Below are 25,077 nucleotides of genomic sequence, written 5' to 3'. Positions count from 1 at the left end.
AGGGAGCTATCATAGCCAGTCCTTGCGCGTCCTAATATGATTGCAACCGGGCATCTGCACATCATAGCATCCCTCATGGGTAACATAGTAGCCAAGGCTAGCTTAACCATAGCATCACTATGTCATAGCCAGCTAGCTAACATAGCATCCCTCTGTTTGAGCAGCGTGTTTCAGTAGGCTAAACTAGGTAACTGCATTTGCTAGCTACGTGAGTAAAACTGAAAATAACTAATCTCTAGCTTCTTTATTTTGGAAGAAATTACTTTGTTCAAAAAAAAATTCAACTATTGTATTTCTCTGTTTGAGTCAACTATTCACCGCAGTGCTAGCTAGCTATAGCTTCTGCTTTCAGTACTAGATTCTGACATTCTCTGATACTGTGATTGGATGGACAACATGTCAGTTCATGCTACAAGAGCTCTGATAGGTTGGAGGACGTCCTCCGGAAGTTGTCATAATTACTGTGTAAGTCAATGGAAGGGGGTCAGAACCATAAGCCAAAAACCATGAACCAAAACGGGCTCCCCTTGGGGTCTCGAGGATAGAGTTTGGGGAACGCTGACATGGGTTGGTTATACATAAAAAAACTAAAATCTGTCTCTGCTTCCCCAGTGATTTTGTCCACACACTGCTATTGCTTGCGACCCAAAATGACGATAAACTTTGATTTTTGTTAGTATATGGTCCCATAGAATAATCTGTACTCCTAAAAAAGTTTTAAAAAAGAGACCCCACTGCAGTTGCCCTGGGGTCACTTCCCCGACTTTGAATACCACTGCATTACAGTATCTACACAGGTCCTATAGATCAATGGTTCAACCTCGGGTAAAATACCAAGTATAATTTCTCTCTGTCCGGAGTACCCCTGAAGTACTCCCTCTTGCATTTTAACAGTAAGCCTATGGTATTAGGAGTCTTCTCAAGCACCCCGTGTGGATAGGTCTAGTACCACCAGGGGCTCCTAGTACCCCTGGTTGAGAACCACTGCTATAGAATCTTGTCCCTTTACTATAGACAATATAGGTTGAGTAAGTTAGAACTTTGTACACAAATGTACCATAATTTCTATTTTATGTTAAAAGTTGTATGATTTAGTTCATGTGATGTAGTTATTCTGTTAGATACTCCTCCCTATTAGCTGAAATCATATTTTTTTCAAAGCCATTTTAGCCTTTGCATCAGGTGTCCGAGTGCCAGCTGTCCGAGTGCCAGCTGTCCGAGCGCCAGCTGTCCGAGCGCCAGCTGCTAGCTTTTGAACTAACTTCCTGTTCCTTTAACATGGTGTAGTTGTCATGTTCTCTTACCAACTTTCGGAGATTTGAAGGGGCTCTCTTTCAGCTGTTTCTGCAGCTCTGCTAGAGATGTGATGTTGATCAACTCCTAGAAGGGTTCAAATAAAGTCACAATAAATATTCTTCAGACTTCCACAGGGGGTTTCATGACATCCTTTTTTAACCTGACATCTAAATACTTGAAATAGTTTTACCTTGAAAGGTTGCGTAGTGGCCATGAGCTTGGTGTCCAACAGCCTGAGGAAACAATAGAGAAAATACTTGGTCCATTGGTTAGAGAGGAACATCTGCCTTTACCAACAGCACCAGTTATACACACACATTGAGGGGGAGGTCGAGGGGAGGCGAGCGGGCCTTGAGGGGGGGCGACGCCTTGAGGGGGGGCGACCGCTTGAGGGGAGGGCGACGCCTTGAGGGGAGGGCGACGCCTTAGGGGGAGGGGGCGACGCCTTGAGGGGGCGGGCGACGCTTGAGGGGGAGGGCGACGCTTGAGGGGAGGGCGACGCCTTGAGGGGGAGGAGGTGTCTGCTGAGGGGAGGGCGACGCCTTGAGGGGAGGGCGACGCTTGAGGGGGAGGGACGCCGAGGCGGCTTGAGGGGGAGGCGACGCCTTGAGGGGGAGGCGACGCCTTGAGGGGGAGGGCGACGCCTTGAGGGGGAGGGCGTACGCTTGAGGGGGAGGCGACGCCTTGAGGGGGGGCGACGCCTTTAGGGGGAGGCGACGCCGAGGGGGAGGCGACGCCTTGAGGGGGGAGGCGCTTGAGGGGAGGGCGACGCCTTGAGGGGGGGGCGACGCCTTGAGGGGGAGGGACCGGGTCAGACCAAGGCAGAGCTCCTGGATGAAAAACGTGGTGGGTTAAGTGCCTCGCACATGGCAGGAGATGGTACATCACGATCAGTCAGCCTTCCAGCTGCCAGTATAATCCCACGTTGTGTCGCTGCTCTTCCAGCTGCTGGTGCCCCTCCTCCAACCTCTGCGGCTACTGGAGAGGTTTCGTAGATTAACAGTGGCACCAGATAAATACAGCTGCTCCCAGAGAGGTTAGGTTAAAGTAGTGGTAGGCCTTGTGGGGCCAGAAGGCGCCATAGAGAGAAGTAGCCGCAGAATGTATTTACCGCGCGGAAGACAACTCACGACGCAGCAGAATGTATTTACCGCGGGAAGACCCACGACGCAGCAGAATGTATTTACACGGGGAAGAGCCCACCGACGCAGGCAGAAATGTATTTTACCGGGGAAGACCCACCGACACCCGACGCAGGCAGAATGTATTTACCGGGGAAGACCCACCCGACGCAGCCAGCAATGTATTTACACCGGGGAAGACCACCGACGCCAGCAGAATGTATTTACCCGGGGAAGACCCCCCGACCGCGAGCGCAGCAGAATGTATTTACCGGGGAAGACCCACCGAAACCCTGACGCAGCAGAATGTATTTACCGGGGAAGACCCACCGACAACCCTGACAGGCAGAATGTATTTACCCGGGGAAGACCCACCGACAACCTCGACGCAGCAGAATGTCTTTACCGGCCACCGACACCCTGACGCGAGAATGTATTTACTGGGGAAGACCCACCGACACCGCTGACGGCAGCAGAATGTATTTACCCGGGGAAGACCCACGAAACCCTGACGCAGCAGAATGTATTTACCCGGGAAGACCACCGACCAGGCAGCAGAATGTATTTACGCGGGGAAGACGCCACGACACGACCTGCTGACGCAGCAGCAGAATGTATTTACCGGGGAAGACCCACCGACACATCCTGACGAGGCAGAATGTATTTACCGCGGCGGAAGACCACGAACCGAACCCTGACGGGCAGCGCATGTATTTACCCGGGGAAGACCCCCGACACCGCTGACCGCAGCAGAAATGTATTTACCTGGGGAAGACCACAACACACCTTCTGACTGCAGCAGAATGTATTTTCCGGGGAAGACCCACCGAAACCCTGACGCAGCAGAATGTCTTTACCCTACCGACACCGACTGAGGCAGCAGAATGTATTTACGCTGGGAGACCACCGACAACCCTGACGCAGCAGAATGTATTTACCCGGGGAAGCCACCGAAACCCTGACGCAGCGAATGTTATTTACCCGGAAGACCACCGATAACAGCGGAAGTATTACCTTGGGAAGACACACTGAGTGACTTCTTTAAAGTCATTCGGTCCTGTGGGGGAAGAAAGAAAAGACTTATCAAATAGAAAAGATACAAGGTTCTTCTAAACACGTTGGTTACCGATTCTAAAACACCGTGTCTCTCGGCCTCATTCCGTCAGTAGAGGACGCCTGGTTATTCTTTAAAAGTACTTTCCTCACTCAATTTAAATAAGCATGCCATTCAAAAAATGTAGAACCAGGAACTTTGGACCTGACTGCCCTTGACTAGCACAAAACATCCTGTGGCGTACTGCTTAGCATCGAATAGCCCTGCGATATGCAACTTTTCAGGAAGTTAGGAACCAATATACACAGGCAGTTAGGAACGTAAGGCTAACTTTTTCAAAACAGAAATTTGGCATCCTGTCAGCACGAAACTCCCAAAAGTTCTGGGACACTGTAAAGTCCATGTAGAATAAGAGCACCTCCTCCCAGCTGCCCACTGCACTGAGGCTAGGAAACACTAACCGATAAATCCACGATAATTGAGAATTTCAAAAAGCATTTTTCTACGGCTGGCCATGCTTTCCACCTGGCCACCCCCGGTCAACAGCCCTGCACCCCCCACAGCAATTTGCCCAAGCCTCCCCCATTTCTCCTTCACCCAAATCCAGATAGCTGATGTTCTGAAAGAGCTGCAAAATCTGGACCCCTACAAATCAGCCGGATTAGACAATCTGGACCCTCTTTAAAATTATCAGCCGAAATTGTTGCAACCCCTATTACTAGCCTGTTCAACCTCTCGTATCGTCTGAGATTCCCAAAGATTGGAAAGCTGCCGCGGTCATCCCCCTCTTCAAAGGGGGAGACACTCTAGACCCAATCTGCTACAGACCTATATCTATCCTACCCTGCTTTTCTAAGGTCTTCGAAAGCCAAGTTAAACAGATCACCGACCATTTCGAATCCCACCGTACCTTCTCCGCTATGCAATCTGGTTTCCGAGCTGGTCATGGGTGCACCTCAGCCACGCTCAAGGTCCTAAACGAAATCATAACCGCCATCGATAAGAGACAATACTGTGCAGCTGTGTTCATCAACCTGGCCAAGGCTTTCGACTCTGTCAATCACCATATTCTTATCGGCAGACTCAACAGCCTTGGTTTCTCAAATGATTGCCTCGCCTGGTTCACCAACTACTTCTCAGACAGTTCAGTGTGTCAAATCGGAGGGCCTGTTGTCCGGACCTCTGGCAGTCTCTATGGGTGTGCCACAGAGTTCAATTCTTGGGCCGACTCTTTTCTCTATATACATCAATGATGTCGCTCTTGCTGCTGGTGATTCTCGGATCCACCTCCACGCAGACGATACCATTCTGTATACTTCTGGCCCTTCTTTGGACACTTAAACCTCCAGACAAGCTTCAATGCCATACAAATCTCCTTCCGTGGCCTCCAACTGCTCTTAAATGCAAGTAAAACTAAATGCATGCTTTTCAACCGATCGCTACCAGCACATGCCCGCCCATCCAGCATCACTACTCTGGACGGTTCTGACATCTACAAATACCTAGGTGTCTGGTTAGACTGTAAACTCTCCTTCCAGACTCACATTAAGCATCGCCAATACAAAATTACATCTAGAATCGGCTTCCTATTTCGCAACAAAACCTCCTTCACTCATGCTACCAAACATATCCTCGTAAAACTGACTATCCTACCGATCCTCGACGTCATTTACAAAATAGCCTTCAACACTCTACTCAGCAAATTGGATGCAGTCTCACAGTGCCATCCGTTTTGTCATCAAAGCCCCATATACCACCCACCACTGCGACCTGTATGCTCTCGTTGGCTGGCCCTCGCTTCATATTCGTCGCCAAACCCACTGGCTCCAGGTCATCTATAAATCGTTGCTAGGTAAAGCCCCGCCTTATCTCAGCTCACTGGTCACCATAGCAACACTCACCCGTAGCACGCGCTCCAGCAGGTATATTTCACTGGTCACCCCCAAAGCCAATTCCTCCTTTGGCCGCCTTTCCTTCCAGTTCTCTACTGCCAATGACTGGAGCGAARTGCACAAATCACTGAAGCTGGAGACTCATATCTCCCTCACTAACTTTAAGCATCAACTGTCAGAGCAGCTCCCAGATCACTGCACCTGTACARAGCRCATCTCTAAATAGCCCATCCAACTACCTCATCCCCATACTGTTATTATTATATTTTTTTGCTCCTTTGCACCCCAGTATCGCTACTTGCACAATCATCTTCTGCACACCTATCACTCCAGTGTTTAATTGCTAAATTGTAATCATTTCGCCACTATGGCCTATTTATTGCCTTACCTCCCTAATCTTACCTCATTTGCACACACTGTATATAGACTTTTTTCTATTTGTTATTGACTGTATGTTTGTTTATTCCATGTGTAATTCTGTTGTTGTATGTGTCGAACTGCTCTGCTTTATCTTGGCCAGGTCACAGTTGTAAATGGGAACTTGTTCTCAACTAGCTACCTGGTTAAATAAAGTGAAATAAAACATTTTAAGAAATGAACCATTGTGTTTATTATAAGGTGCGTGTTTGTACCTCTGGCATACGCAGTAGAACTGATGGATGGTGTGCATGACGTCCAGCATGTTGTGGCCAACCACCAACTTTCCCTGGTTTGAGAGGGAAAGAGATGAGTCCCATCCTAAGGTATAGCGCCCAAGAGAGATAAAGGAGAACTCACTCAAATACAATATTCCTTATGATTCAGTGCTGGATTGCAAGGCAGTTGCATATACTGTACTCGTAACATAACAGAAGATACAGATTAAAATAAACAACATTGATAAACAGGTTGTCGAGTAACTCACAATTTGGAGATGGCGTGTATGACCCTGAGGAATCCCACAGCGTCATTCAGCTCCCCGGGGGGATTGACGAGGGTCATGTTCAGTAGGAAACACAGCAAAAACATTGCAAAGAAATACAAAAGGAATGTCTCTTATTGGACAATCATCTCCCAGATTCAAAACTTGCCCCTCCTGATCGTGTTTCTTCTAGGGGGGGGGGGTGAAGGTTGGAACATTTCAAGAAGAAATGTTCCGTCTCTGCTTTCTAGATCCAGTAGAAGGAGATTCAGCTGGTCATGTGATTTAGGATATGTGTTCAGACTGGTTCCATCTAGACACCACAGGGGAAATGTTCCGGAATGTTGGTTCGCTTTTGTAGAAAAACAAGAGTAGAAGGAACGTCACCTGTTCTCTCTCTTGTTTCTGCCGTTCTCTCCTCTTCCGCTCCTCGTCGTCCACCTTGCTGATCTGGATGTAACGCTCTTTCTGAAACACCGTGTATCATCACATAAAAACCGTCTATATGTGTACATCAACACACACCTACTGACTGGAGACAAGCCACAGATCACTCACATTACATCACAGTATTTCTGTACTCTAAGCATTGTGTTATTCCTTAATCTGGATGAGACCTAGAACATGGCAATCAACCTGAACACTGGCAGGAGGTCAGACTGAACACTGAGAGTCAGACCTAGGAACACGCAGGAGTCGACCTAGAACGCTGGCAGGCTCAGACCTAGAACACTGGCAGTGGGTCAGACCTAGAACACTGGCAGGAGGTCAGACTAGAACACTGGCAGGAGGTCAGACCAGACACATGCAGATCAGGGGCATGGAATAGATCAAATACACGGACTGGCGGGTCCCCCCCCGAGGAGGTTTGTGAACCACTGATCTAGCTGGCAGACTGACCTTCTCTGTCTCCAAGGTCTCAACATGAAGGCCCTTTGGGAACCTATAGGAGATTAGATCAACATTATCCTTCTATAAAGATATGTCATCTCTGACAATATACACTCCAGTACTGGTAATATATATAAATTATGATTAACATTAACTGTGACTAAGCAGCGTTAACTTACTTATAAACCCCAATTCATTTTTTTAGAAATAGCAGAATGTAAACAACAATTTAAAAGGGATTTCATTCATCTCCTGTATTGATGGGGTGACACTGAATCTGCAGAGTTCTAGAACATTGCTGCTCCTGAAGGACAGGACAAGGAAGTACTTCTTGGAGTTAGTGTCTTGATAGATCAGCTTCCTCTGAAACCTGAGTGGAGCAGAGAACAGGGAATGGAGCTTTTAAGAAACAAACAATGGTCAATGTTGCTGGGGATCAGGAGAGCCATGTTAACTTGGTAAAGCCCTTTGAGACTGAAAGAAAAAAGTGTTGTATAAATGCACATTTCTCTCTCACACACACACTTTCTTTACCCAGTGCAGGGCTCCAGGTCCACAGTCTTCTCTGAGGTAGGTAACAGAAGATTCCACCTTCCCTCTGCAAAAGGACAAAAGGAAAGACAAAACGACTACAGGGACATTCAGTGTTGAGCTGAAGGTGGTGTCTGGACTGTTACCATGGATTCCTGCTCCGCTGGACATAAATCAGTACCATGTGACCACACTGTGGACCGCAGGACGGGTCCGCACTGAGCTATAACACCCTTTGGAGGAGTTTAAACCATGCCTTATATCATGGTGTCAAACTCTGGCCCGCGGCCAAATTTGGCCCGTGGGTAATTTTATTTGGCCGCGAGACAATACCAAATTACTACTAGAGCTGGCCCGCCGTATTATACAGCGCATTCATGCTAATACTACGAATCCCATAATGCTCTGCTGTTTGTTTCGCGCGCCAATCGAGACAGGCCCAGAAACGTCCTCTCTTCTGTTGACAGTAGTCATAGCAACATAGACGCTACACAATGTCAGCGCGCTATCCTCCCAAAAATGGCGAAAAGAAAGGCAGAAACAGAGCTTTTGTCTGGACATGGAGAGATAATCTGTTTACATATGTAAAAGACAAACCTGTTTGTCTTGTTTGTGGAGTCAACGTGGCGTGTAAGTAAGGAGTACAACATTAGCGACACTATGAAACCAAACACCATGACAAATACAAGGACCTGGACATGACTCAGGACCAGAAAGTAGAGGAGATGAAAAGAAGTTTGGTTTCCAACAGATATGTTCAAAAAAGCCACATCAAAGTGAGGCTGCTGTAAAGGCGTTATATAGTGGCAGCAGAGATCGCAAAATCAGCCCGGCCCTTTAATGAGGGAGATTCGTGAAAAGTCATGATGAAAGTTTTGACCTCGTATGCCCAGAGAAAAAGCAGCATTTTCAAACATGAGCCTAGCAGGAACACAGTAGCTGATCGCACATGTGATCTTCACCAATCTGTATGACCAGCTGATGGAAAAGGAAAGATTTCGTTGCGTTCTCCCTCGTGTGTGAGAGCTGCGACGCATCTGGAAAAGTTAATTTTGGTATTTAAATCAGAAAGCTGCAAATGAAAAGAGGCATACATTTTTATTTAAATTTATTTTATTTATTAAATGATATGCCATTGAGTATTTCATTTGAAATTCGATTTTGCATGTCTCACTATTAAATTATATATTGTATGGTAATAAGCGATGCTTTCCATATTCAATGTTAAAGCAAAACTGTTTGGGTCCCTATTAAAAGGTTCATTTGTTCAAATGTTGGCCCGCGACTTTGTTCAGGTTTTAAATTTTGGCCCATGGGTATTTGAGTTGACACCCCTGCCTTATATAAGGACAACTACTGAGGACTCGTGTCAGCGGTGGCTAGGAGTAGCAGGCGCTGGAGAATGTGGTCAGGAGTGCAGAGGAAAGTGCAGGGGCGCTGGGAGACTGGTGTAAGATTGGCTATGGAGAAAGGGATATGAGCCTGGAGGATGGTCGTCGCGGTGGCTAGGAGGAAAGGGCTAGGGGCGGTTGGGAATGGTGTTCAGCACGGTTTAGGGAGGAGTGGGGCTAGGGGACTGGTGCAGCGTGGCTAGGAGACAGGCTAGTATGTGGGACTGGTGTCAGCAGGTGGCTAGGGAGGGAAAGGGGCTAGTGGTGGCTGGAGGAACTGGTGGCAGCAGGTGGCTAGGGAGGGAAAGGGGCTAGTGGTGGCTGGAGGAACTGGTGGCAGCAGGTGGCTAGGGAAAGGGTCAGATTTGAGACCAGGCTGTCATCTCTCTCACCACTCCGTTACCACATGCAACTACAACCTAAAGTTGTAACTAGAAATGGGAGTCAGGTTTAAACTTACACCACTCGTCCGATGTACTCCCTGTGCTCCTCGGGGATGCTGCCGGGGCCTTTGTTTGAGTTGGGGGAGATGTAGGAGGGGTTTCCTGATCCGTTACTCTGACTCCGCCTCTCCTCATACTGCTCCCGCAGCTGCACTTCCTCTTCTTGGTTCAGGTACGGGATCCCTACGGCAACCAGAAAAGGAGGCGGGGTTAGATGGCGGCGTGTTGGTTAGCTTAAGTCAATCACTTAGTCATCTTTATTGTCCCAGTTGGAATATCTAGAGCAACCAGAACAGGGGAGGGGTTAGCTAGAAACCCCTCCCCTGTAAAATCAATCGATCATCTTTATTGTCCCAGTTGGGATTTCTACGGCAACCAGACAGAATGCCACCTACCGTGACGGAACACTTTGTTGAAGTCAAAACCCTGACTGGCCAGGAAGTCTATGCTGGAACTCTGAAATAACAAACACAAACATATTTAAGGAAGCACCGCCAGGGGCAACATGGGTCCTATTCTCCAGGAATGAAAGGGAAGCAAAAGGGCTGAAACAGGGAGTGACTACCTAAACCTGTCCAATAAGAAATGCTTGTACCACCCAGATTAAATAAAACAGACCAAGGTTTTCTAACCTGGCAGATGAACTTCGTGTCTGGTGAGGTTCTGTTGAATGGCTTTGGGAATATATAAAAATTAAAAGTCTTTATGACGTACCTGTGGGGACAAAAACACCGGGAGKGAAAGAACAGCAGGTCAGGTAGGTTAAACATTCCTATAGCCTGCTGCATAGAGATCACATCATTCAATARAGCTGACTTAGACTTCTATTTAACACTAAATCAGCCTTCTATTTCATTCTGTGGCAGACTGGWCCCAGATCTGTATTTCWYACACAACCCGTTTGTTATGACAGRGTCACAACACAGCAGAGAAGAGTTGGCTAAATCTCTAACTGATCTGGAGTCAGGTCAGGGGTCCTATGCGTCAAGCTTCTCCAAGTAAGATGGCTGATATAGGATCAGGTCCATATGGAYTCWKATTCAGAARGAMCCGAAAGGCTAAAWACTGATCCTAAARCAGCACTCCTACTCTGAGAAMCTTCATGTTACTCAGATGTCACTCAGTTCAAAACCGACTGTGTGTTAAAGGTTAAAGGTTAAATCTAAGAGAGATATATCCCACTCACTTGGACTCCGCCTGGTCATATGTGAACGTACACAGTCCAAACTGAAACAGCAAGAAGTCCATGGAATTGCGGAGGGGAGGGGGGCAGAGGAGAGGAGAGAGAGTCAAACGTGTACATTTAAAGCAGGACCGATAGCACGTGCCTTGTGGCCCATACATAGACTCCAAGAATCAAACACCACGAAACCATGATCATATAAAAAGTTATGCGAGCTACTCGCTATATTATTAGTTATATACAGACGAAGCTTACATACACTTAGGTTGGAGTCATTAAACCTCGTTTTCAACCACTCCACAAATTTCTTGTTAACAAACTGTAGTTTTGGCAAGTCGGTTAGGACATCTACTTTGTGCATGACATATGTCATTTTTCCAACAATTGTTTACACACAGATATTTCACTGTATCAGAATTCCAGTGGGTCAGAAGTTTACATAAAGTAAGTTGACTGTGCCTTTAAACAGCTTGGAAAATCCAGAAAATATCATGGCTTTAGAAGCATCTGATTGGCGAATAACATCATTTGAGTCAATTGAGGTGTACCTTGGATGTATTTCAAGGCCAACCTTCAAACTCAGTGCCTCTTTGCTTGACACATGGGAAAATCAAAAGAAATCAGCCAAGACCTCAGAAAACAAATGGAAACCTCCACAAGTCTGGTTCATCCTTGGGAGCTATTCCAAATGCCTGAAGCACCACGTTCATCTGTACAAACAATAGTACGCAAGTATAAACACCATGGGACCACGCAGCTGTCATACCGCTCAGGAAGGAGACACATTCTGTCTCCTAGCGATGAATGTACTTTGGTGTGAAAAGTGCAAATCAATCCCAGAACAACAGCAAAGGACCTTGTGAAGATGCTGGAGGAAACAGGTAAAAAAGTATCTATATCCACAGTAAAACGAGTCCTATATCGACATAACCTGAAAGGCTGCTCAGCAAGGAAGAAGCCACTGCTCCAAAACTGCCATAAAAAAGCCAGACTACGGTTTGCAACTGCACACGGGGACAAAGATCATACTTTTTGGAGAAATGTCCTCTGGTCTGATGAAACTGAAATATAACTGTTTGGCCATAATGACCAACGTTATGTTTGGAGGAAAAAGGGGGAGGCTTGCAAGCCAAAGAACACCATCTCAACCGTGAAGCATGGGGGTGGCAGCATCATGTTGTGGGGTTGCTTTGCTGCAGGAGGGACTGGTGCACTTCACAAAATGGATGGCATCATGAGGCAGGAAAACTATGTGGATATATTGAAGCAACATCACAAGACCTCAGTCAGGAAGTTAAAGCTTGGTCGCAAATGGGTCTTCCAAATGGACAGTGACCCCAAGCATACTTCAAAAGTTGTGGCAAAATGGCTTAAGGACAACAAAGTCAAGGTATTGGAGTGGCCATGACAAAGCCCTGACCTCAATCCTACAGAAAATGTGTGGGCAGAACTGAAAAAGCGTGTGCGAACAAGGAGGCCTACAAACCTGACTCAGTTATACCAGCTCTGTCAGTAGGAATGGGCCAAAAATTCACCCATCTTATTGTGGGAAGCTTGTGGAAGGCCAACCAAAACGTTTGACCCAAGTTAAACAATTAAAAGGCAATGCTACCAAATACTAATTGAGTATATGTAAACTTCTGACCCACCTGGAATGTGTTGAAAGAAATAAAAGCTGGGGGGTGGAGAAATTTGCTCACTATTATTCTGGCATTTCACATTCTTAAAATAAAGTGGTGATCCTAACTGACCTAAGACTGGATATTTTTACTAGGATTAAATGTCAGGAATTATGAAAAACTGAGTTTAATACTTTGGCTAAGGTGTATGTAAACTTCTGACTTCAACTGTAGCTACTCACTCCGTACCTGACCGACAGTTATAACCAGGGCCATATATTTAGTGTTAGGCAATCTGTTCGAGTTTTGAATATCGTTCTCATTCTAGACATTCCGTTCCATAACATTGTTAAATATTCCCCATGTTAAACTAACGGGGAACCAACATGGCTGCCATAAAATGTTGTAGTGTCAAGTAAATGCAGCACAATGCAGAAACCGCATTGCCCCCAACTCTAAACGCATGCCTCTCTTGACGGTTACCTTTTTTAGCTTCATGTAGCGCTCCTCTGGAGTGTCCAACCCGTTAGTCAGTGCGCTGACGTTGGGCCCATCGCTAATACCTGAAACCGAAAAAAGTGTATTTTCTACTGTATTAACTAGATATGAAGATGTCAGAGTTCAAAACCGACTGCGCGTGTGGCTTGAAGCAGCCACGGGAACTGGTTGGCCAGCGAGCTAGCTAAGATGTAACTATAAACGTTTGCTAGCTAACAATGGCTTACCTGAAAATTCCCCATCGATTGCGAGAAAGTCTGCTTCCTCTATTGCGCTGTACACAGTGCTTAAACTGTCTTTGAAATCTGTAATACAAAAACAACAATCAGCCAACATGCGTTGGTGGTTACTCAACACGCAAGCTAGCTAGTTAGCGGGTTAGCATTCACAACCTCGCGGACGTGAACGGAATCATATTCTTGCGATTGTGCGGTGAGAAACGACAGCTAACGTTGTGTATCTAATAGCATATGAATATAATCTTGGTGTATATTATCTATAAGGGTGCATAAAGAGGTGAATTACTTGTTCGTGTCACCTCCATCCCTACAGAAAGAAAAAAATACAATGTACCAAACCGCTGCTGTCACTCAAGAGGATTTTAATCTTTCCAACAAACACTTCCGGCGTAGTGACGTTTTTGACACGGCGTCAATCAAAATATGGCTARGACAAAATAAAAGCCGTATGATGCACGAATCACGATTACGCGCTTTCTAGCTCGAATGTACAGTATGGATTTATTAGTCGTGCGGTGAGCATAACTGAACATGTTATAATGAGTGTGTCCCCCATTTTGAATAGCAATTTTAATTTGTCTTTTCACGCCATCAACAGTCACCCAATGCAAAAGCACAAAACTCTGCCATGAAAGACGGACTGAAATGAAGATCGACATTTTTTAGATAGGTGACAAATAATGGTAGTATAGCAATCTTATCCGGATTAATGTGTGTTTATGTAAACATTACACATATGACTATTGTTATCTAACTTAAGCTAGAATTACACCTTTATTGTCATTATTGATCAATTAACAAATAATTACAAATCTAAGATTTTTTTAAATTTCTGTCCTCACAAAATGTTGATGTAACACTACATACATGCACTTTGCCTGTGACGCTTGAACCCTTGGTTATACTAGGACCCTAGATTATGCATAATCCTTCTTACTCATAAAGATCTACTCCAACAACACATTGCTGTCACCATTTTTATTAACTCTATCTAGTTGGTGTTCAGCAATAAATTGAAAACATTCCTTGAAATGGACAACATACACTACATGACCAAAATTATGTGACCTGCTCGTCAAACATCTCATTCCAAAATGACGGGCATCAATATGGAGTTGGTCCCCCCCCCCCTTTGCTGCTATAACAGCCTCCACTCTTCTGGGACGGCTTTGGAACACTGTTGCGGGGACTTGCTTCCATTCAGCCACGAGCATTAMTGAGGTCGGGCACTGATGCTAGTAATTAGYCCTGGCTTGCGATTAGGCCTGGCTGAGTGAGGTCAGTGCTCTGTGCAGGCAAGTCAAGTTCTTCCACATCGATCTCGACAAACCATTTCTGAATGGACCTCGCTTTGTGCACAGGAGCATTGTCATTCTGAAACAGGAAAGGGCTTTCCCCAAACTGTWGCCACAAAGTTGAATCATCTAGAATGTCATTGTACGCTGTCGTGTTAAGATTTCCCTTCACTGGAACTTAAGAGCCTGAACCATGAAAAACAGCCACAGACCATTACTTATCGTAGGCTTGTGTGCAGCTGCTCAGCTATTGAAACCCATTTCCTAAAGCTCCCGACGAACAGTTATTGTGCTGATGTTGCTTCCAGAGGCAGTTTGGTACTCGGTAGTGAGTTTTGCAACCAATTTCAGACGATTTMTACACGCTGCGCGTTTCAGCACTCGYRGGTCCCYTTCTGTGAGCTTGTGTGGTCTACCAKTTCGCYGCTGAGKCGTRGTTGCTCCTAGATGTTTCCACTTCACAATAACAGCACWTACAGTTGACRGGGSCAGCTCTAYCAGGGCAGAAATTTGATGAACTGACTTGTTGGAAAGGTGGAATCCTATGACGATGCCACGTTGAAAGTCACTGAGCTCTTCAGTAAGGCCATTCTACTGCCAATGTTTGTCCATGGAGATTGTTTGTCTATGGAGATTGCATGGKTGTGTGCTCGATTTTATACACCTGTCASCAACAGGTGTGGCTGAAATAGCCAAATCCACTCATTTGAAGGGGTGTTCACATACACAAGTATCTTAACATCAACRCTTYARACAAYAACTCAARTTGYACAGGGAGCCGAGCAGCAMTATTTCAGTTTGAGACAGATTGACAAAATATAATTATATTCCCAAGTTATACATACAGGACACAACAGCATGGCATTTTTGAATTTAGAATGAACTAGTCATGGTGGTAAGATTGCTGACAAGTCTTTTAAAACCAGAAATCAAGACACATGGACCCAATGGGCCCAGTCCTAAATTCCCCCTAGACCCTAGACCCTAGTCCTAGACCCTAGTCCTTAGATCCTAGACCCTAGAGCCTAGCCCCTAGACCCTAGTCCTAGACCTAGACCCTAGACTCTAGTCCTAGACCCTAGCCCTAGACCCTAGTCCTAGACCCTAGTCCTAGATCCTAGACCCTAGACCCTATGCACTTGTGGAGATCGGAGAGGTTTTGTCAGGTGTAAGCAATATGGTAATAGCTCTACCACTCAATGATAGGCCGGAAGTAATACCATATTGCTTAAAACCAATTAGATTATCTTACATCTCCACAAGTGCATAGGGTCTAGATGTCAATTTGGGATTGGGCCCTTCTCCAATGACAGGAAGTCAGCTGTATAGAGTTGTACATTCAGCCGTTTGTCTCTGGTAACCTCAGTCATCTAGATCTGCCAACATGGAGGGGTTGTCAAGGTGACGCTATTACCGCCAGACCGGCGGTCACAAGCCACGACGGCAGTCAAATTCCACGTGACTGTTTAGTCACGGTAATTAGGCTTTTCTGATGCTACTGATTGTCTTTAAGTAGCCTACAGAACTTGCGAACTGCCTGGTACTCAGCACTGTATTGTCCCTTTAAATCACTCTGACATAAATGTAAATGTAATCGAACACTTCATCAGAGTCCTTGAGCTCATGTTGCTCAACATTTCTATAGGCTATGTAATTGCGTGAGAAAACAGAGTGATGGCCTCTATTAGAAAGAGGAAGATCCCATCAGCTTTCTGTAGGCTAGGCCTATTATATTTATAAACTTTCATTATATTAAGCACATTGCTTCTCTTTACAATATGAAAATGAACCACAGGAAAAAACGTCCTCCATTTCGTTATTTAAGTGCATAGTTGACAAAAAAAAATCCCCCATACCCCTGTTTCGATACAGGTGCATGATAATGTTCCATTCTAAATCAAAACTAAATTTCACACATATTCTTTAGTATATGTAAATACAACATTAAATTAAGAATAGTCTGATGGGTGACAATATTAGCCTATCACTTGTGAATGATGCCCAGCTTCTGCAGTAAGGCAAGGAATAACTCATGCGTTTTATTGCGACTTTTTCAAATCCTAGTCGCACACCGTATGTAGCCCAGCCCATAGGCCTATATGGCTTGATAAGGTTTTTATCACAACTAAAGTGGCCAAATAACTCCTTAAAATGAAGCACAGGAAGCACAGGTAGCCTAGTGGTTAGAGCGTTGGGCCAGTAACCGAAAGGTTGCCAGATCAAATCCCCGAGCTGACAAGGTAAAAATCTGTCATTCTGCCCCTGAACCAGACAGTTAACCCACTGTTCCCTAGGCCATCATTGAAAATAATAATTTGTTCTGAACTGACTTGCCTAGTTAAATAAAGGTTAAACATTAAACCGCTTTATAACCGGTGTAGAGCCTAATAAGCTGTACGAGAGTTTCAAGCTTGGGGCAAATCATTTTCACCATAAATATGCATATATATATAATATATATAATAATAATAATATATAATAAACTATTACATGCACAATCCTATTTACCTTCGGCGACAGTGTTTTCCTGCTAATTGATTGCATTTTGGAACATTCGCACTTATAGCCAAACCCCCGTGTCCATTGATACAGTTCTAATATGAAGAACTGGCCTCATAGAAATAGTATAATAGTTTATCAACATTTTAAGCTAAACGTTCTGATCTGTTGCACCAGCCTCGTTGCTTTAAAAATATATATATATGTTTGGATGCAAGTTGCTATTCATTTGGGATCTATTGCATTCCACAAGCTGTCCTAGAGTATGTTTGGCATATTTATTCCTTGCACAGAAGAACAGTTAACCAATAGCATAGATCAACTTTTGCACTATGTGGGGGATAGTACATTGGCATAAGCTAGTGCTGTTGCTGTTGGTTAGACCGACTCATCTGATTGGTTGACGAAAAGTAAAATGTGGACAGTTGTAACATTTTCAARATGCGCCTCGGAATTMGACGCMCYCAGTMACGCSCCCGATGTGTCTGTCTTCATTCACTTTTAGCCTACTTCTTAGCTGAAATGACTGTGACATGGACCCGATCACGTGACGGGCATTGGCTACATCTGAAGGAGCCATGTGAGGTTGAGAGAATTATAATTATTATAACACTCACATTGTCCATAAAGGGCACAGATTTTTTTTATGGGGCATTACAGCCACACAAGGGGATGCCACCGGGAAATTCGAGGCCTGGTGAGAAATATGTCAAGTGCTTGTCAAATTGTGAATGAGAGACTGATGAGGTGTGTTCAGCTTGCGACTTTTTTCAAATCATCAGAGTCCCATCATGCAGCCTTATATATGTTAAGAATAAGAACATATCTCAACGTTCGTATCACAACGAAAGACGAATAAATACTCTAAACGAAGCATATAGGAGCCCAGTTTCTTTGTTAACCGCTCAACACAGAAAAGTTGGGTGCACTTCCTTTGAAATCGTTTGGGGAAAATATCCTTTCTATTTTATTAAGCTGTGTTCAATTGTGATATATTAAATTAAATGTTTATACTTATTTTAAATGTATTTTTTTTATTTTCACTAGGCAAGTCAGTTAAGAACAAATTCTTATTTACAATGACGGCCTATCCCAGCCAAACCCTAACCCGGACTACGCTGGGCCAATTGTGCGCCGCCCTATGGGACTCCCAATCAAGGCCAGTTGTGATACAGCCTGGAATCGAACCAGGGTCTGTAGTGACGCCTGTAGCACTGAGATGCAGTGCCTTAGACCGCTGCGCCYCTAGGGAGCCCAAACGTCTGCATCAGWGGCTTGTAGGTTAAGCGTGGAAGCCAGGAGATTCTAAACATGTTTATGATCATTTAAACGGTCAATTGCCATGAGACCGGCAGTTYTTTACTTGGCAGTTATTTGCTTGACAATCACCTGCTGARAAAATGTCATGACCGCCACAGCCCTAGTGAAGGCCGAGCAAGSGCACGTGGTAGGTAGGGGTTTGGGACGTCCTGAATCCCAAATGGCACCCCATTGGGCAGGGGTCAAAAGTAGTGCACTATATAGGGCATAAGGTGATATTTGGGACAGGCTGAGTCTAGGGCAGTGTTCCAATACTTTAGAAATGCTTCCTTCTGTACATAGCCTGTAGTCTTGTGGTAACACAGCTGGATGCTCTATGTATGCCTCAGCCTCCCCACTGGAGACCAGGGTTCAATCCCTGCATCTACTCTTCACTGTCTTCCCTGCTCATCTGTCTCCCCCTCTACTTCTAACCTGTCTCCATTAAAAACAACTACAACATCAAATATACCCCCCTTTAAAAAAACAAATCCTTCACATCTTGTCTCCTTGAAGTAGTAAACACATCTATAAAGGATTGGACAGGTGTAAACCAGGTTACAATGGAGTCTGATGTGGGTAGGGATAAGGGACATGCTGATTGTGGGTAGGGATAAGGGACATGCTGATTGTGTGGTGGGTAGGGGTAAGGGACATGCTGATTGTGTGGTGGGTAGGGGTAAGGGACATGCTGATTGTGTGTGGGTAGGGGTAAGGGAACATGCTGATTGTTGTGGTGGGGGGTAAGGGACATGCTGAAATTGTGTGGGTGGGTAGGGATAAGGGACATGCTGATTGTGTGGCTTGGGTAGGGGTAAAGGGACATCTGGATGCCTGCTGATTGTGTGGTGGGTAGGGGTAAAGGGACATGCTGATTGTGTGGTGGGTAGTGGGTAAGGGACATGCTGAATTGGGGTGGGTAGTGGGTAAGGGACATGCTGATTTGTGTGGTGGTAGGATAAGGGACATGCTGATGTGTGGTGGGTAGGGGTAAGGGACATGCTGAATTGGTGTGGTGGGTAGGGATAAAGGGACATGCTGAATTGTGTGGTGGGTAAGGGATAATTGGACATGCTGATTGTGTGGTGGGTAGGGGTAAGGGACATGCCGATTGTGTGGTGGGTAGGGGTAAGGGACATGCTGATTGTGGGTAGGGATAAGGACAATGCTGATTGTGGGTAGGGATTAGGGACATGCTGATTGTGTGGTGGGGATAAGGGACATGCTGAATGTGTGGTGGGTAGGGATAAGTAGGGACTGCTGATTGGTGTGGGTGGGTAGGGATAAGGACATGCTGAAATTGTGTGGTGGGTAGGGGTAAGGGACATGCCGATTGTGTGGTGGGTAGGGGTAAGGGACATGCTGATTGTGGGTAGGGATAGGGACATGCTGATTGTGGGTAGGGATAAGGGACATCTGATTGTGTGGTGGGATAAGGGACATGCTTGATTGTGTGTGGTGGGTAGGATAAGGGACATGCTGATTGTGTGGTGGGTAGGGATAAGGGACATGCGATGTGTGGTGGGTAGGGGTAAGGGACATGCTGATTGGTGGTGGTGGTAGGGGGTAAGGGGACATGCTGATTGTGGTGGTGGGTAGGATAAGGGACAGTGCTGATTGTGTGTGGTAAGGGAATAAGGGACATGCTGATTGTGTGGTGGTAGGGATAAGGGCCATCTGATTGTGTGGTGGGTAGGGGTAAGGGACATGCTGATGTGTGGTGGGTAGCTGGGTAAAGGGACATGCTGAATTGTGTGGGTGGGTAGGGAATAAGGGACATAGCTGATTGTGTGGTGGTAGGGATAAGGATGCAGATGTGTGTGGTGGGTAGGGATAGGGACATGCGATTGTGTGGTGGGTAGGGATAAGGGACATGCGATTGTGTGGTGGGTAGAGATAAGGGACATGCTGATTGTGTGGTGGTAGGATAAGGGACATGCTGATTGTGGGTAGCGGATATGAGGAGGGAAACATCATTGTCGGATTGCTGATTGTGTGGTGGGTGAGCTCTTTCATGTGTCTCTTTAATAACTCCAAGCCTTCCCACAATGAAGGCACCTCCGCTTCGTTCATTCTTCTTTGCGGTCTGCAACGTCATCATCGGATGGCTGGGACTCATGGCTCCGCCTTCAGTCCGATGCTGGGCAACCAATCCCTGTCCTCAAGTTGCGGTCTACATCATCAGCATGAGCCTGGCTGAGACTCACAGGGGCACCACAAGCATCCTCCTCTTTCAGCTGGAGTGACCAGAGACGTTCCCTGCTCCTCGCATTTAATTGAATCCCGATTCATTTCCTCCCTACTTCCTGTATGGGTCACTCCTCTGAGTGTCGAGCATCTTAACAACCCATCTCTTCTCTGGTGAGTTTTTCTTCAAATGTGTCTCTTTAAGTTTCCAGAATCACTCCAAGCCTTCCCACAACGAGGGCAACGAACGGTTTCTCCCAGTATGAGTTCTCAGGGTGTCTCTTAAGACAGCCGGCTTTTTTGAATCCCTTACGCGCCATGTTAGTGCACAAGTGTGGTTTGAGAAAAACACTTTCTGACTGGAAGTAGCACATCACTTTCCCTTGTGCTCTGGTGTGTGACTCTCTAGATCAGATTTCGCCTCCAGTCTGTTCTAGACAACCTATTCCTCCCTCGTCACAGTCTTCAGAATAAATCATCGGCTTGGTTGGGACTCATTGGTGCATCCGTAGCAATCCACAGTATCCTTCTGATGTCCTCTTTAGCTGGAGTGACCGAGACATTCCCTGCTCCTGCCGATTTAATTGAATCACACATTAATTTTCCTCCTACTTCCTGTAGGGTCCACTCCTCTGAGTGTCAAGCCTCCTTAACAACCATCTCTTCTCCTGGGTGAGTTTTTCTCATGTGTCTCTTAAGTTCAGAATCACTCCAGCCCTCCCACAACGAGGGCAACAAAGGGTTTCTCCCCAGTATGAGTTCTCAGGTGGTCTCTTAAGACAGCCGGCCTGATGGAATCGCCTTTCCACATTCAGAGCACACATGTGGTTCTAGAGGATCACTTGGCGGGTGTTGTGTTTTCATGTGTGATTCCAGTCTTTCTGCAGTTATGAACCTCTTCTTACATTGACCACAACGGTGAGGGTGATCTGTGTGAAAAACTAGCTCGGTGATTGTCTTAGGCTTGATTTTACAATGAATTGTTTCCCACAAATCCGAGCAGTGGTGAGGTTTCACTGTGTGTTGTTTGAACAGTATGCCTTTCATGTGTCTCTTTAAGTTTCCATAATCACTCCAAGCCTCCCACAACGAGTGCAGATGTACGGTTTCTGCCCCGGTATGAGTTCTGCGGTGTGTCCTTTAAAAGACTGCGGCCTGGTGTGAATCTCTTCCGCATTCAGAGCACATGTATGGTCTTCCGCCAACAGAGTAGACAGTAAGTGTCTTTTCAGATTGGTTGCTGTGGTAAAATTTATTCCCACAGTGATCACAGGATATGGAGATCTAGGCTGTCTTTCCTGAGAGGGTTTTGTGTTGTTCAGCATTAGACGAGCTGTGGGATTTCTCTCCTGTCTGTGTTGCCCTTGTGTATTTTAAGGCCACTCTGCCCGCGGTGTCTTCCTGCAGTCGACAAGCCGCACAGACACCCTCTCAGACCCACAATAAGGCGCCCGTCCACTGGGAGGAGAGGCAACGCCCCGGGGACTCTGGGAGGGTGGAGGAAGGGCCAGAGAGGCTTGTCCTGGAAATCAGAAAAATAGAGAATGAAATCAAAAATCAGGGTGCAAGGGATTTTCTGCATTGAAATCCTGGAAAACAGTTTTCAGGGTAAACGACTGAAACAGATAGAAAGTAGAAGAAGAACACGACCGATACATGTATCAATAATGTATCTGAGAACTAACATCAAAATAAACACGTAGACAGTCAGGGAGAATAAACAATGCCAAAAAACAATTCATTTAGCAGAATTGATTTAGATTTTTTTTGTTTGAGCCGAAATAACACAGCATTAACCATTGACAAAAATGCATAGAGTTCAAGGAAATTAAGCTTCAACCTGCAAAATCTCTCTCAGGTTCCATGGCAGAACACGTAGAAAACGCAAAAAAAAATGTTGCTTTTAAAAAATGTGGTTAAAAATCTCTCTACAGCTCCCAAATTAAGAAAATTTGTAGAGTTGCAGAAAATTGGCTTAAAAAATGCTAAGAATTCTGGTAACAGCGCCAAGATGGAGGACTCTAAATAGACTGTTCCTAAAAAATTCAGCCCTGAAGCCAATGGGCTCCCGACCCCGCCCATGGTACAACACCCCCACACCCCCACATGACACACCCCTCACCATTACCAACACCCCCATTACACCCCCTAACCCATTTCTTGATCCATGAAAAAACCCTTAGTGTGGGACGCCTCCTACCTGTCAAGAATTTGAAGTCTCAAGAGTCCTTTCCTCGATAACTCTGGGCCGTCCTTCTCAAAATGCATTGGAAGCAAAGTCCAAGAGGTGGAGCCTAGTGATCTCCTCCCATGCATTGGAGGACAAAGTCCAAGGGTGGAGCCTCAGTTATATCTCCCTCCAATGTCATTGGAGACAAGTCCAAGGGTGAGCCTCAGATGATATTTTCCTCCCAATCATTGGAGGACAAAGTCCAAGAGGTGGAGCCCAGTGATTCTCCTCCAATGCATTGGAGGACAAAGTCCAAAGGTGAGCTCTCAGTGAAATCTCCTCCAATGATTTATAAAAGGAGGTTGGGGAAATCAAGGAAAGCGTGTGGAGAACAAAATACATAAGACTGGTAAGTACTCATCACGATGTGGCTCTCTGAGCTGATCGCTCCAGTGTCCGTTGCCTAGCAAAGACGTAGGCGCCCTCCCGCTTCGTTCCATTCTCTTTGCGTCTGCAGCGTCATCGTCGGATTGCTGGGACTCTGGGCTCCGCCTTCAATCCGATGCTGGGCAACGCATTCCTGAGTTTCCTCAACGTTGCGGGTCCTAATCATCCAGCAATAAGCCTGGCTGAACTCAACAGGGCAACCAAACAAGCCATCCTACCTCTTTCAGCTGGAGTTGACCAAGACGTTCCGCTCCTCCGATTTAATGAAATTCCACATTATTTCCTCCCTACTTCGCTGTAGGGTCACTCTCTTGTGTGTCTGAGCATCTTTAACCATCTCCTTTCAATGGGTGAGTTTTTCTCAATGGTGTCTCTTTAGTTTCCAGAATCACTCCAAGCCCCTCCCACAACGAGTGCAGATGTACGGTTTCTCCCCGCAAAAAAAAAAAAAAAAAAAAAAAGTCAGTAAATGAAGTTCTCATAGGTGTCTCTAAGACAGCCGGCCTGATGGAAATCCCTTACCCGCATGTAGTGCCACAGTGTGGTTTGAGAAAAAGCCACTTTCTGACTGGGAAGTAGTCACATCATCTGCTCCCTGTGCTCTGGTGTGTGCCTCTCAAGATCAGATTTCGCCTCCAGTCTGTGCTAAGGCAACCTAGCTCCTCCCTCTTCGTTCCATTCTTCGTCACAGTCCTCATCATCGGATTGGCTGGGACTCATGAGTGAAACTGATACATCCTCCCATGTTACTTATGCATGTCGTCTTTCAGTTGGACTAACCCAAAACATTCCCTGCTTCCTCTGATTCATTGACTCCCGTTTGTCCCACATTTCTCCATGACTTTACGCCTTAATGAAGCGAGTGAATTCATACTTTAATTTTCAGAGCATCCATCCACAAAACGTTCACACAGGTCGCGTAAAATTGTCCTCAGTTAAATTCCATAAAGCTCTTTTCGATTTCATCCATCAACATTTCCCTCTCGAACCATTTTGTAATCAGCAGAAGTTTAGGAAATGTTTCTTGTTAAAAAAAAATCTATAACAACTGGTTATTGAACGGAGCTGTGACTAATGTGAGGTGTCTCTCCCGTGTGTTTTCCACGGGTCTCCTGTAATCTCCCTTCACACTGGGAGCTTTATTTTTTTATTTAACCTTGATTACTAGGCAGGAGTCAGTTAAGAACGAAATTCTTATTTATAATGAGCGGACTACAAGCCGGTCAAACCCGGAAGACGCTGAGACCAATTGTGCACCACCCCTATGGGAGTCCCAATCACGGCCGTTGTGATACAGCCTGGAAATAGAACCAGAGTGTCTGTAGTGACACCTCTAGCACTAGACGCTGTGTCTAGACAGCTGCACAACACAGGAAAAAAAGAAGCTTCCGAGGTAGCTGTTTTTGCCGTCTCTCTGGCCACGACACAAGTTAGTCCTTGGGTGAGCCTTATCTCAAAACAAAGAGTCTTCTTCCTGTCACCAGAACAAACTGAATCTCTTGTGAGTTGGTCCACCTGTGTAAAATAGGCAGACATGGTGTTAAAGGACAAGTCGGACGGGATCAGTTTTTAACCAAACTGCCCCCTGTAATTTATTTTAATTTTTCCCTCATTCAAAATTGACCGTTATAAAGGAGCTGGAGGCTGTTGTAGGCAAGCAGATATTTTCAACTTGTCTATGGAGAGCCTAGTATAATATTCAACGTTGCTTTTATAGATCGGAGAAAATCTAATAAATATCAATAAAGAATCGGTGAAACTGTATGCAGACATCTATTTAAAACTGTTGGTATTTGCGGCCATTTATCAATTCATGGCACAATCTCATGCGTTTAATCTTTTAAAAAGGGAAATAAACGGCACTAGAAAACAAGTTTATATATGACAAAAAATATATGAACTTATCTGTAGCTATGTACATAGCTAAGCACGCAGCAGCCTTGATTCCCATGTTCCCTTAACCCCAAACTGCAAGCAGCACCCTGTTAAAACGCTGTAATACCCTTCAAAAACACAGTGAATGGTCGATTCGCTCAGGATACAGTACAATCAAGGATCTGGAGTTTGCCAAAAAAAAGAACTGGAGGTTTTTCCGGTTAGAATATTATTCTCTCTCCATGT

At 45.5% G+C, this 25,077-nt stretch overlaps 1 protein-coding gene and 1 long non-coding RNA gene across 3 annotated transcripts in view; both read right to left on the bottom strand.

The window, feature by feature from the left end:
• The window catches only part of parn (poly(A)-specific ribonuclease (deadenylation nuclease)), a gene marked incomplete at its 3' end in the record, with an annotated part of 19,949 nt that extends 6,486 nt beyond the window's left edge, over nt 1-13,463 (bottom strand). The window contains 16 exon segments of the mRNA XM_070441423.1: nt 1,305-1,380; nt 1,487-1,529; nt 3,432-3,496; nt 6,007-6,069; nt 6,264-6,317; nt 6,652-6,732; nt 7,165-7,207; nt 7,484-7,525; nt 7,690-7,751; nt 9,534-9,703; nt 9,916-9,976; nt 10,153-10,234; nt 10,707-10,774; nt 12,806-12,885; nt 13,048-13,125; nt 13,346-13,463. Coding sequence (XP_070297524.1) covers nt 1,305-1,380; nt 1,487-1,529; nt 3,432-3,496; nt 6,007-6,069; nt 6,264-6,317; nt 6,652-6,732; nt 7,165-7,207; nt 7,484-7,525; nt 7,690-7,751; nt 9,534-9,703; nt 9,916-9,976; nt 10,153-10,234; nt 10,707-10,774; nt 12,806-12,885; nt 13,048-13,125; nt 13,346-13,364 — 1,087 coding nt within the window.
• A 1,699-nt stretch (nt 13,464-15,162) lies between these two features.
• On the bottom strand, nt 15,163-18,870 carry LOC139026128 (uncharacterized). 2 transcript variants are annotated; one of them, XR_011477843.1, is made up of 2 exons: nt 15,406-18,870; nt 15,163-15,351 (listed from the first exon to the last, which is right to left on the bottom strand). It is a non-coding gene; the product is annotated as an uncharacterized lncRNA (long non-coding RNA). The 2 variants fall into 2 exon arrangements; XR_011477844.1 differs by having other exon boundaries at nt 15,432-18,870.
• Nucleotides 18,871-25,077: the final 6,207 nt, after the last annotated feature.

The sequence above is a fragment of the Salvelinus sp. IW2-2015 genome, unplaced genomic scaffold, assembly GCF_002910315.2.
Source record: "Salvelinus sp. IW2-2015 unplaced genomic scaffold, ASM291031v2 Un_scaffold3939, whole genome shotgun sequence".
Lineage (NCBI taxonomy): Eukaryota > Metazoa > Chordata > Actinopteri > Salmoniformes > Salmonidae > Salvelinus > Salvelinus sp. IW2-2015.
Note: the sequence above shows the minus strand (reverse complement) of the source record. Positions and strands in the feature narration are given on the sequence as shown.